Raw genomic sequence first — 14,267 nt, 5'->3', positions numbered from 1 at the left:
TGCCTTTTTTTTTCCAAAAGAGGAGCAGTTTTCTGAGTAGACTTGTGTGCTGTGGCAGATAAAATAAAAATGAACTGTGCTTGGAGGTTGACCTTCAAGCTGCCTTCTGATTTATCAGGATGTCCTATTAGAGCAGAAAATGTCCTTACTGGTGCTCATAAAAACACGATTGGTAGTCCACAAATACAGAAGACCTAAAGGATCTATGCAAAAGATTTTTAAAGTTGAAAATCAAACAGTGTTGTGACAAGAAAAATCATAGTCAGCAGTCCTCTGTCCCTCTGCCCATATGTAATTTATATAGTCACATGCAGCTCCACACACTAAGTACTTTTCTACAGATGTATGGATGGGCTTTGCAAGAGTCCAGACTGAAACAGTATAGCGAGCACACACACAGGCTTGAGGTCTCCCCTCAGTCACGTGTAGTTGAGCTATTAACATTCTCCACACATCAGTGCGTACAGTGAGCCTGGGGACTTTTCTCAAACATAAAGAGAAAACACTGACAAACAAAATTTCCATATTTCTTCCCAGAGATAAGCTCATGAAAGTACAAAAAACATTCAGTGAAGCACCCTTCAAAATGGTTTACAAAGACGATTAAAGGCGGGGTAGGGGATCTTTTTCTGTAACATTTTTTTACATATTGCTTGAAATACTCTTCACACCCCCATTGCAACCAATTAATTAAAAGTTTTGACACAAATATGAAAAGGTTTAGTGGCCTCTAGAACGTACAATCTAGGAAAAACAGTATCCAATCATTGTGAACGGTCCGTTCACAATGATTGGATACTGATGCCGTCTATCAAACTGCAACCTGCTCCTCCCTCCCCCTCCTTCTCCCTGTGCGCGTACCCTGCTCCGTGAACGAATTACGGGTCCAGAAGCTTGGCAGGAAGCTAAACTAGAGCCAGCTTGGCTAGCACCTAGCATTATTAAACGTATAGTTAGCATAAACTAAATACTAAATACGGCAACGATCGATGCTTGCTGTCAGAACAGCGCTCGTGCACCTTCGTGCTCGTGTGCATTCATGTACTCTAGAGGCATGGCTTCAGGGGAAAGTGAAGAAAAGGGTTGGGACTTTTTACCGGTGTATTTTCAAAATGCAGCTTCGCTGGACTCAAAATCCAGGATCTCCTACCCTACCTTTAAGGGGCAGGTTTTGTTTCAACAAACCCTTTTACATAAATTATACCTCCTCTATGAGACACTGATGTCGGCAGAGGTGGAAAGAGTACTAAAAATTTGTACTCAAGTACAAGTACTGTTACATTTCTTAAATTGTACTCAATTACAAGTAAAAGCACTAGTGTTAAAAAAAGAAATACTTAAGAAAAAGTACAAAATACTCTAGTACTAGACTCGCAGTCGAATTAGTGGCGGAACGGAAAATTTCCACTTTCTGCGAATGCATCAATTTCCGCTAACACGTAAACGGACCGGAAATTAAATTTCCCCTAGTACCGGGTTATTTTGCTTTAATTTTGAGACCCCCAGAAAATTAGAAATTAAAACAAAATAACTGAAATTTAACGTTTTAATGCAAAATTATCTTTTTAGGCAAGATTAATGTGCGTACGCTCTATACACAGGTTCTATACGTTCTATAAATGTTCTAAATATTCTATAAATATGGGAAAGACTGTGAAAATGCTTTGTTGATGTGACAGATCAGAGGAGAATGGGCAGACAGGTTCCAGATGATAGGAAGCAGAGGTGGAAAGAGTACTGAAAATTTGTACTCAAATTTGTACAAAGTACTCTTCTCAAAAAGTACTCAGAGTATTAATTACTTTTGAACCAAAGGATGTTTTATTGCATCGTCAATAGCAGACATTTGATTGGATTCACCTGTATGAAATATCCACCCCTGCCGACCCCTGGTCTGGTGCTATATGTCAACAGAGAGCTGGGAACCTGAATATTAATTTGAGATGCAGCTCAGCACTGTGCTGAGGTTTTTTAACCAAAAACAGCTCACCTTATCCAGTGAAATTACTGCAATGATATGACTACTATGAGGCCAGAGTGTAAACAGATGGCACACACATGAATACATTCGGTTCACTGACTCCACACGATAGCTCGCTCCATCTTATTATCAGACTAACCAATGGCAGCTTTGCAGACTTATCTCAGCCAAATTAATAACCTTAACACATGAAAAATAAGAAAGAAATATCATACAAGTATAGTTGTAAAACCTCTTCCTGCAGTGTGTTTTTTTAGATAAGACGTGGAAGTCTTGTAAACTGATGTCACCGTGGAGCTCAAACAAAGTTTGCACTGCATCTGGACGCTGTCTCCTCAGTCCACTCTCTGCTCCGCTGTGCAGGTGTGTTTCCTCCAGAAACTGAGCCTGCTGCAGCAGCGAAGTTGGCCTTTCCTTACATTACCTCTTAGATTAATTGGCCCGGGCACCAATTAAAAAAAAAAAAGAGTAAAATTACACACTTGAAAAAATTAAGTACAAGTACCCAAAAATCTACTTAATTACAGTAACGTGAGTATTTATAATTTGATACTTCCACCCCTGGATGTCGGACATACCTGAAAGGCTGATACTAAGAAACTATAGCATATTTGCTGCTGATATTCTTTGCTTACAGTTAAAGCTGAAAAGCTGTAATGATAATCCATTTTTGTTTTTCAATCTAAAAAGAAGCGAAAATAATGAAAATAATTTTGAACAAACATGACAATAAACCATTTTTTGCTTAAAATTTTTTTTAGTCAAATTGTTCTGTTAAGGTGGAATTCTTTGTTTAAGACATTTGTCAAACCTGTGGGTTCCTTGTTAAAACGTGTTGCTGTGTTGCTGTGTTGTATGCTTTTGGATGAGGCATTTCTTAATTTAGTGGCAGAGATTGATTGTTTCAAATGTTGAGAAATTATTTTTCAGCACAATGGTGAAAAGTACAATTTTGAAGTATGTTATGTTACTATACTGTGCATTCCATAAGTTTCTTATAGAGAAACAGGCTTGAAATTAGCAGATTCAGGTGTATAATGCAAATTGATCAATGAATTATCATGCATTATAACAGTTTAAGATAAATTAAAATGAACGATTCCCCACATTTACTAGCAGCAACAAAAAAGTGAGATGTTAATGCATCAAAGTATCATAACTATGATTGTCCCGGCTATAGCTGTTAATATTCTTGAGCATTTACTTTTGCATTTTGTGGTCTATATTTTTACTCGAGCCTGAGTGGGTGGTTCCTGGAGCACCTGGGCCCAGGGCATCCAGGCTTTACAAGGTCCAACCTTCAGTGTGGACTTTGTCATTGTCCTGACTCCAGCCTCATTGTTTGGTTATTATTTGGTTTGTTTTACAACTTACAACATTTCACACTGATTTTGTATTTACATTCCTGATTGTGTCCACCTGTTTCCCATTGCCCTTATGTGTCTTATAGTCTGTGTCTCCCTTTGTCTTTTGCCTGAGTGTTTCGTTTTGTCGTTCACCCAAGCCCGCCACAGTCAAAGTAAACCTTGCCTTGCTAGTTCGTATACTAAGCCACGATTCCTTGCCTCCTTGCAAGTGATTTTTTGTTTGTAAATTTCGTAATCTGGTTTTAAGATTAAGATTAAGATCCGATTTATTGGTCATGCATACACACGAAATTTGTCCTCCGCTTTTAACCGCTCCAGGTTGGCACCTGTTGACCCACACATGCACATGCACAGGGTCACACACTCAGACAGATGCCAACCTAGAGCGGTGGGCAGCCATTCAGCGCCCGGGGAGCATGGGGGGGGGGGGGTACGGTGCCTTGCTCAAGGGCACCTCAGCCGTGACAAGGAGGTGGACTGACATCCCTCCAGCTATCAGTTCCACCAATCTTTTTGAGTGGCGAGAGTGGGAATCGAACCGCCAACTTTCCGGTTATTGGACGACCGACTCTAACCACTGAGCCACATAGCCATTTTTGATAGCCTCCGTTAGAAGTGATTATTGTTATAGTTAACGTTTCAAAGATTTTGTAGAGCCTCCGGTTTTTAGGAGTGCATTTAGTTGTTTTTATTTCTAGTACGAAGTTGTTTTTCCTCCTTAGGGAGTGTTTTTTGGTTTATAATTCATAGTTAATTGCCTTCCTCTTAGCAGAGTGAGTTTTGGTTATGTTTTTTGGTTAAGTTTTCTATTATATATATATAGAATAACATTTTTTTATCTGTTGTGGATTTTGCTATAGAAAGGATAGTGTTATAAGTCAGATTTTGTTTCTAAGGGAGAGCCTACACATTAAAAGGTGATTCCAGGAAAAAGCTGTCCAGCTGAGAAGATGAAATGCCAAAAAGCAGCAAACCGAAGTGAGTTCTGAGACAAAGATAATCCATCTCTCAGTCTCTCTCTGTCTGATAGCCATGACATCTGAGCTAAGACAGACAGAGCGGGACAGCAGGCGCTGTCAAGATTACTCTCAGTCACTTCTTCTTTGCTTTTTTCTGTCACTGTGCACTCACTGTTAACCAAACGTTTCTCTGATGACTCTCTCTAGCATGTCACAAATTGCACTACTATTAAATCAAAATAAAATAGATGTTTGAGGCAGTTTATTGCAGCTTCCCATCACATATTAATCTTTCCACAGATGAGAGTTCTGCTTCTTTCCTAACTCTCTTCTGCTATTTCATTAATGGAGGCTGTGGTTATTTTTGCGATTGGGAAATGGCCATTATTAAAAGACTCAGTTGCCTCAAATCACCTCCATGTTAAATGTTGCGAGAGCATGGATGAGAGGATTTTAAAGACTGTAAGAGAGGCCTAAGGGTCACTCTTTGTCTCTCTCTTTTACATTCAAGCATTCTGACATAGTTGTGGTTGTCTTGCTCAGGCTTTTGTTCCATTAAGAGGAGACTGTGTTGCCTGGGGCAACATGAGAACATGAGGAGAGACTTGACTCCCCTACTCCAATGTCCTAGGACACTATCACATAACTGGTCATGGTAGAAACAAACGATATCTATATCTATATAGATATGATATAGATACATATACATATATCTATATATATTAAGAGATGTATCTATATCTTTTGTTTTTACTTTAAGGACGATAGATGCATTTCGTCACATGTTCGTGAACTGCCTTTAATGGAGAGGTTTTAAGTTGTCAGGGGTTTCATTAAATATGAAAATAATATTTTTGCAAAGTAGAAGCAGCACCCCTTTACCTCTTTATTCATTTACTTATTCTTAACCATTATACAATATTTTTGTCTCACATCAGAAATGAGTCAACAGCACAAAACATGCTAGTTTTACACTTACAGCAAACGTTTCATCTTCTTCTTGGTATATTACTTGTGTCTCTGACAATTTAGAGAATAGGGAAATTGATCTTTAAATGTTTTGGCATGATAGAGCTTTTGTTCTGTGCTGGTGGTGAACATAGCTTTGCGGATGCATTGCTCATTGTTCTAGCTTTCTGTTGCCGTTTGGGAAGTGTCAAATATATGTGGAACAACCGAAAATATAGACTGTTCTGACTGCACTGATCTAGAAAAAACACAGACTGTTAGAAATAATGCAGTGCAGCTTTTGTCATGCATCTAAATTCTTTATCATTTTTTGTGTCTCATTCTCTTTGTGATGAGTGCTGCAGTGTCTGTACATTCCCAGGCCTGAAACTACCCTCAAACACCCATGGACTGAGATACCACAGTTCATGATTTTGGTTTCCAGCTCCACACCGCACCGTTTTGCTTTATTGTCGCTTGACATTTTTGTGGGCTTTTGATGGCACCTTTGTGGCCTCTTTAACGAAACAAAAAAAAAATCACGTGTATGGCAGCAAATTTGCAGGGCTCACGGAGATTCTATCAATTGCTACATAAACAACAATGAAAGGGCAACCATAAATAATAAATGTTTTGATTTTTTTGCTAAAGCTAACCGAGAGGTTTTATAGGCTCGGCTCCGCCGCCTCACAACAAGAGGGTTCCTGGTTTGAATCCCAGCTGGGGCCTTTCTGTGTGGAGTTTGCTTGTTCTCCCCATGTATGCGTGGGTTCTCTCCGGGTATTCCGGCTTCCTCCCACTGTCCAAAAACATGCATGTTACCCCAGGAGTGAGTGTGAGCATGGCTGGTTGTTTGTCTCGTTTCTCTCTGTGTGGCCCTGTGATGGACTGGCGACCTGTCCAGGGTGCACTCTGCCTCTCGCCCAATGACAGCTGGGATAGGTTCACCATGACCTTGTATTATAATCTATTTCAGGTCACCATGCCCAAAATAAATGCTCGGTGAGGAGCATGAAAGTAAGCCCAGGTTTAGTGTACAAAAACATTATCATGACACCTTGTCGTGTCTTTAACTTCTCAGGACATAAGAATTTTTGGAATAAGAAAGTAGAATTTACTTTAGGGTTATCTCCCACCACACTGTAACTGAGCAAGTAGGCAACATGGTCACAAATTAAATGGACACAGGTACACACACACACTCAAAACCTTGCAGATTCAGCGGAAACACTAGGTCACACTGTGTGACACATTGGTCAAGTGTGAACCACTCAGCTACCCACACATACACAATCATACTGAGCCTATTGTGCAGTGTGAAGCACCTTGCTAAATCCTACCAGGGTTTCTAACAACCGTGTAGTTACCTATGGCTTCTGGCAACTCTTTATTTCCACTAAATATGCAACCACCATATCATCTAAACAGCTGTTCCTAAAGTAATCTGTAAGAGGCTCCTATGTGAGGGTGCTGCTTAAAGGATAAGACCGGTTTTTTGACATTGGGCCCTTGATTTCACATTATAACATGATGTTCTACTCACCCCTGCTTGTTGTTGGTCATTTGGAGCTGTTCCGAAGATATTCGAGAGGCGTCTGGCTGCTCTCTTGAGATATTCGGCCATGAAACGGTTTCCTATGGGCAAGCTTATACAGGCACAAACTATGCTGTTTATAATTTATTAATTACTGTACATTAGCACTGATAACGTGGAGGTGCGTCGCTTACTTAAAAAAATCCGGGTTACTAATTTTGAATTTTAGCCGAATGAATAAATAGGCAGCAGGTCTGTGGGCTGTCTGTGGCAGTAGCAGACGAGGACGTCAGTAACACCCACTTTACGACAAAAAAATCTAAATTACAGTAACCCGGATTTTTTTAAGTAAGCGACGCACCTCCACGTTATCAGTGCTAGTGTACAGTAATTAATAAATTATAAACAGCATAGTTTGTGCCTGTATAAGCTTGCCCATAGGAAACCGTTTCATGGCCGAATATCTCAAGAGAGCAGCCAGACACCTCGCGAATATCTTCGGAACAGCTCCAAATGTTCAACAACAAGCAGGGGTGAGTAGAACATCATGTTATAATGTGAAATCAAGGGCCCAATGTAAAAAAATCGGTCTTATCCTTTAACCACTGTCCTACTTTCCACAGTCCTGAGCAGCGGCATTATCTCACACTTCAAACTTAGCACATCCCAGCGACAATATCCTGCCCTAACTTGCCCCTTTTCAGTAAAAGGTCATCGTGAGTATCCTCATAGCCGTCATAATAGATGAGGAGATGCTTTTTGTTGCGACAAAAAAATAATGGAAGCTCTGCAATCTGTCCATTCAGTGTATCACAAATAAAAATATGCTCTGTGGTGGATCACAGTTATGGACACTGGACACATGACTAAGATAGCATTGCTGCAATGAGCATTTTGCACTCAAGGGTATAGTTTTAGCTCCTGCTTATATCAAAGGAAGCACATATGTCAATCTAATAAACATAATTACAGCAAGGGGTTTCAAAAGTGTTCCTCTGCAAGACTACATGAATAACATCTGAATCTGGTTAGATTTTCTGCCCCATGATGCAGCCTAAGCTTAACATGTTGAATATATTATACAAATAATTAATAGGGTCAATTGATTTTCATCAGAAAAAGTAAAAAAAAAATGCTGTGTTTAAGATTCAGGACTTTGTTTCGAAAATGTTCCTAAAGTCAATACTGTATAGACATCTTCAAATGTTCAAATCCATTGAAATTCAGAAAGCCAAAAAAACAAACCATTTCGTCTTTACAGCTTTCCGCAGAAATGTCTTTAATTAAGCCATTGGCTTTTGCAGAATTTTGTTCATTTCTGATACTATTTTTTTGTTTGCTGCACGCAGCAGAATCTGACAGATCCAATCAATAGTCTTAAATGTACTGAAATAACTAAACAAATTATTATTTCCCTGTTAGACTTTCAAGGATCCATAATCTCTAATTCAAGCTGAATAATTATGTCGACCTCAAGAGAACAATGGAAATGATGCAACCATGGCAACACTGCCACCACGACTGTAGAAGCCAGAAGAGATAGCTTCATACCAATACATAGTGGAAGTGGAAAAATAAAATAAATAAATCCCATTAAACCAGATAAATGAAGAAAATGTAAGGTATAAATTCATCCTTTAAGAGACCAGTTTGGAGCAGTTTCAGGCAGCCTGTGTGAATGTACAGTACAGTATGTGCCATGACGAAGAGGATAATGTTTCTGTCTGTTCCTCCTCCCTCCTCCGTCGGCACTTCGCTACTCCTCACTCAGCTTCTCTAAAATCTTCTTAACATAGATTTGGCGGTTTTAAGAAACTGTTGCAGAATTGCTATATGTGACTTTTATGCTTAAACACAGGCAACTACTTCACATCCTACTAGCCTAAGAGGTGACTGTGAAATGTTGTGTGAAATTAATTACAGAATATCCACTGAAAGCTCTCAAAAATGCTTATGTATACCTAAAGCTAACAGCTGCTTCTTTAGTTTGCAATCCTATTGACGTAGATGCTAAACCCCATCAAACTGAAGACTAATCATCTGTGTCCGAGAAGTACTCCAGATATATATTCTACAGCATGTATGTCTATCAATCCATCCACCCATCAGTCCATAGAGCAAAGAATCATTTTGGTCATACTCTGGTAACAACATGTCTGACGCTGAACATTTTCTCTGTTAAGATGCCAAATAAAGATAAATCAAACTAGACTCTCCATGCCCGTCATCATGCCACCGGCACATATGACAACACCGATATGTCACAATCAGAGCATCGTAAGCTTCATTATCAACCTTGGAAACACACAATCACAATCCATCCTCATCATCATTACTCGCTCTGCAGATGTACTGGTATCTCTGTACCCCTTGCCTCCCCGGGTCTCTCTGCCTTGGTCCATTACCATGACGATGGGAGACGGTTTCATGGATACAGTCACTAGGCAACCAGCAGCAGCAGGAGCAGCAGGAACAGCAGTGTCCTGTTAGATCTTTAGTGAAGCAGCAGCAAGAGCCTGAGCCAACCTTCCTTCTCTATCTGCATGCAATTTGATTCTTTAAAGAGCAAATGTTAATGCATGTATCATGTCGGTGACCTGGAGACTGTGATAAAAAAAGAAAAGAAAAAAAAACTTACACGGTCTATAGTTAGGCTAAAATGGTTACTGTATGTGGGTGAAATGGAAAGACGACATGGTATGTCCCGTTTAAGCCTTTGTAAAATAAATATATGAATGCAGGTAAAACTTTCATCATCACAATTTGTTTAAATTTGAACAATGCCTCTCTTTTTCAATCTTTTTTAGCATTCGCTTCTCGTATGAGGGAACCATATAGGCCAAACAATCTGAAACACCAACCACTGCATAAAACAATGAAAAATAAAAACAATGCTGTATCTTGAAAAAAACTCCACCAAAACTATTCTTCCTTAAGCTACACTCTAAACTAAAGTTTAATCAATTTCAGCTTGGTTTTATGTAATAGTTTCAGCAAACAAAAAATATGAAATGGCAGCAATCATATATCTTCCATAGCGTTAGCTTTAATGGGGGAATATTAAGGACTTTCAGTATCAATTTGAGGAACTCTGAAGCCAATAGTTAGCAGTAGAACTCATGCTATATTAAAATCAGATAAATAAAAAACAGTTTTACAACTGATAATATATTTAAAAACAAAAATAAATCTGTCAACACCCTTGCACATCTGACAGATGGTGTCATCAGCTGCTACTAATCCTCTGCACAAAAGTTTTAGCCCAAAAATGTGTAGAACACAGTAACAAGAAGAAACAGGAAATACATACACAGGGAAGTATCTCCACAGAGAAATGCAACCCACAAATTGTTCATGGGTCATGACTGAGAGGAATGAGAGGAATGATTTTTGTAACTCTGTGATGTCTTTGAAGGAATATTTTCATAGCAGATTTTAGGGTACACATTAAACTTTTCTTTGGCAGAAAAGTGCTGGCAGGGCACTGCAGAACACTTTCTGTCAGCGTTTTTATCAAAAAAGTGCCAGCACAAACCATATCTTGACAATATATCTCTACTGTAACCATTGTTTTATGATAAAACAGTAATATCTTTAATTTTGTTTTGAATTATCTATTTGTCAGGTCACTATTCTATTCGTCAAATATTGTTTTTTCTCTATGACTACCAAACAAAAGACACTTACCATCATTTAAATAAGCTTGTCACTCCCTAATATGACAGCCATACTGCAACAAGGTTTAAAGTGCATGAATAATCCATTAGCAACAGAGATAAGGTAAATAGGTAAATATCATTTTGTACAAGGAGCTACTATGGAGCCCTGTTTTAGGCTCATTTTTGCTTAAACAATGTTTATTTAAGTAGGACTTCTTTAAGAGTGTTGGTGGTGCCATATCCAGAGCACATCATTCAGGGAGACGATGAGCCCTGTAGAACATCTATGTGTACTCTGCTGTCACATATACAGTTCAGACTTTTTTTCTTCAGTTTTGTCACCAATTATTAGTCCTATTAGTTCATAGATTTTTAACTAGACGTGTGCGGAGTGGCTGCACAAAAAAAAGGCGAAGCACACTGAGAAAAATGTGTAGCACTTTTTCTCAAGGCAGCCGCATGCGGCCACATTTGCCTTCTTCTCATTTGGGAATATTGGGAAAAGGTGCTGGCACTTGGAAAAAAAACGTGATCTGGTCGGCCTTTTTCCAAAGCTCAAGCGTGACACATTCATGCACACAAAGACACAATCCTCTGAACTCACATAGTTCATGGCTACAGCTACAGAAAATGTTAAATGTTAAGTTCACTGAGCAGCTGATGCTCTTTCTGCAACATAAATAGCTGTATAGCCTCCTTTCAGCTCCTCACTACACAGGATGTAACAACGAAAGTATATTGTGGCTTCAGTTCCATCATACCTTCCTGAAATGCCTCCTTTGAAACAACACCAATGGGCCACATATCATTGCATATACATTAGCCATCTTGTCAGTGATAGCATTTTCTTATCTCTGGCAAGGGACCTGCTGCGACTGACTGCACAGAACGTTGACTTTCTTGCATGTGGTGCCTCACTTGGATGGAAGCTAGCAGGTGCTAGGTTTGCACAAACACAATATTCTCAAGAGATTAAAATCCCCTTAAAAGACTAACTTAATCACAACCACAAAACATTACTATCACCTACATTGTACAGAATGCTGAAGAGACATTCCCCCATGCATTGTGCTTTGATGTGTTAGGAATCAATAATTAAACACATCAACAATTAGATAAACTTGTGTATTAACATTTTAAAACATATTAAATCAATCAGTAAATTTGCCACAAAACATATTGTTGAATTTTATGACAATTGAATATGAATAAAATGTGAATAAAACAACCAGCAAATTCCACTCTAAAAGTGTATTCAGAAGTATTACAGTGTCACAAGAAAACAATAGGCAGCAATTTCTTCCTTCTTCTAAAATCCCCCCATATGTTTTATATGAAAAAAAATCTGCAAAATAGGTGGTGATGCTGTGCAAATCTTAACAAATGAAAATCATTTCCCTTTTCAAAATGTTGTGAAGTAGAATTATGAAAAGGACGTAGTAAAGTACCTAAAAAATATAGCATATTTGAGATACTAAGTTTTACCTGATTATATGATACTTGTTTTAATGCTGATTGATATAAACAACCTCAGTACTCACTTTACAGTCACTGAAAAGTGACACAAATATGTCAGAATGATGTCACAGCATAATATATATATATATATATTCAATTATTTTTGCATGTATAAATAATTACATACACATGCATATAGACTGGGCTGCAGAGCTTTTTATGAGAAGACAAATTACTGTAAGCAGAGACTGCAAAGCCTTGCTGAGAAGAAAATGTATTAACAGAGACATCTTAGGAGCAACAAAGACAGAGAAGCTTTGAAAAAAATGTTGCACTGAAGATTGTCATTAAATATTCTCTTTGATTAGAAGGACCCCTTAGTGCCCTGCAAGTCAGAAAGACATACATAAAGATAACTCTGGTGAACAAATTACAGCATGTATAATAACTGGAAAGATTACAGTCCAGATAATAAAAATAAAAGGTACAAGTGCAGCAATAAACCATTTAGCCAGCTGGTTACCAAGCCTGTGTCATTACAAGCTTGTAGCAAGTGTGACAGATTGATCCAGCCAACTAATGGGCAAGATAGTGTAATAAGCTACAATACCTCAGGCTGAAGGATTTAACAGGTGTGAGTATGTGATAATGTATGAAAGCATGACGCTGTGATGGCAGAACAGCTTGGGGCTACATGTCAAGACGCGAAGGTATATGACACTGCATCATATATCATCCTCATTCACACACACACACACACACACACCTCCCTCCTCCTGCAGTCATGATTGTTTCATTAGCCCATCACAGGGCTTGAGAGGCCTGAGGATAAGGGTATATAAAGAGATGCAGGTTCTTAATCCAAAATAAGCAGGGAAAAAAATGCTAAATTATGACACACAGTACACAGCACAACAATAAAGTAGCAATATTGATGCAAATACTGAATAGCGCCTCTCAAGTTGGGGGTTACTCATATTTTTAAAAACCTATTATTTCGACCAAATATGGAAAATCATGACTTGCCTGTTGCCTTATCAGTCCTATTGACTGCAAATATAGAATTTTGATGATGAAAAGGATCGGATTTTGAGCAGTTCGGTCGTACTTATTGTGGTTATCCATGCAAGGATGCCCACCGTTCATACAGTCAGAACGAGAAATACTGCAGGTATCAGTAAGTGCCTTACGTGGTAAAGTAGAGTAGTTATCCATCTGTCAGGGTGCTTGTGGCTGATCCAGTTCTTTAAAAAAAAAATCACTCTGGTGGCCCCTGTGGACTCCGCAGCATCGAACAGGATCAGTCTACCGGGACAAATTGAGCCGGTATGAAACCAGGACAGGTACCCGCGCGACCAACTGCATCCTTGGTACCCCAGAGGCTAGAAAACGGATGAGATGTGCACATCTACCCGGGCAGTTTGGATCATTTCAAGATCACTCGGTAAGGTTTAAATCCAAGTCGGTTATACATGCAGACTGCACACGGCGTTCCGCTAGATCTCCTCGGTCCATGTAAAAAGAAAAGAAAAAAATCCAAGATGTGGGCACACCCGGAAAAGAGAGGTCAGCCTGCGGTTGTGAAAATGCCACCGGACTGGTCCGCAACAGAGGGAGACCAGCGGCGCGCTTCTGCTTCTTCTTCTCCGTGACCATAAACCCCGCTGCAGGAAAAACACATTCAGCAGGAGCGTCTCCTCCCATCTGTCCCCCGTGGAGAGAGGAGAGGGAGAAGAGAGGGAGGGAGAGAGGAGAGATGGATGAAGATGGAACCAGGGCGCCAGAGTAGGTAAGGTGGCGCGTGCGCATCAGTGTGCAACTTTATGTGTTGCAATTAAGCATTGTTATCCTGTGAGTTTCCACGAAAGAAAGGGAGAAAAAGAGTGGAAATGCTATTTTATCTAATTGTGTCACAACATGGGTGTGCAAGCACGTACTGTTAAAATCGAGTCGTCTGTGAGACAAAAGAGTGATGCCACACTGCCTTCATCTACCTGAGAAAGATTTCTCTTTCTTTTTCTAGACATAAATAGCCCAGTCGTGATGACAGCTCATGTTTGAGTTGGAAGATGTCTTTGTAAGTGGCTGGATGCTTGAGTTAGCAAATAATAACTTAAACGACCCACAAAACATTTCAGTTATGATCCACTCTTTAACAAAGCATCAACATACCTATAATATGGACAATTAATCCTAATGACTCATTAGGAAAAGTTTTATAATTGAGTTGTAATCCATACTTTTGTGTTTCCAGGTTGTGAAATGCATCTCTCTAGCTGGGGCTCCTGCTCTCCCAGCTAGAGACTCGCTTTGTATTTTGAGGATTTAAAGTCCGGCTTCACCAGTTAAACATTCTCTAAA

At 39.3% G+C, this 14,267-nt stretch overlaps 1 protein-coding gene across 20 annotated transcripts in view; it reads right to left on the bottom strand.

Moving 5' to 3' along the window:
* lrrc7 (leucine rich repeat containing 7) overlaps positions 1-14,267 on the bottom strand; it is a 139,335-nt gene that overhangs the window by 66,670 nt on the left and 58,398 nt on the right. For 9 of the 20 annotated variants that reach the window (XM_075485884.1, XM_075485891.1, XM_075485893.1 and 6 more), the window contains exon 1: positions 13,097-13,654. The exons of 2 other annotated variants lie outside the window; for them this stretch is intronic. In XM_075485884.1, coding sequence (XP_075341999.1) covers positions 13,097-13,121 — 25 coding nt within the window. In that variant the 5' untranslated portion in view covers positions 13,122-13,654. Of the gene's footprint in view, positions 1-13,096; positions 13,655-14,267 lie in introns of those variants that run through there. 9 more of the 20 variants (XM_075485894.1, XM_075485886.1, XM_075485903.1 and 6 more) reach the window with 2 other exon arrangements.

Source organism: Odontesthes bonariensis, chromosome 15 (genome assembly GCF_027942865.1).
Source record: "Odontesthes bonariensis isolate fOdoBon6 chromosome 15, fOdoBon6.hap1, whole genome shotgun sequence".
NCBI classification, from domain to species: Eukaryota; Metazoa; Chordata; class Actinopteri; order Atheriniformes; family Atherinopsidae; genus Odontesthes; species Odontesthes bonariensis.
This window is presented reverse-complemented; position numbering and strand designations above follow the sequence as displayed.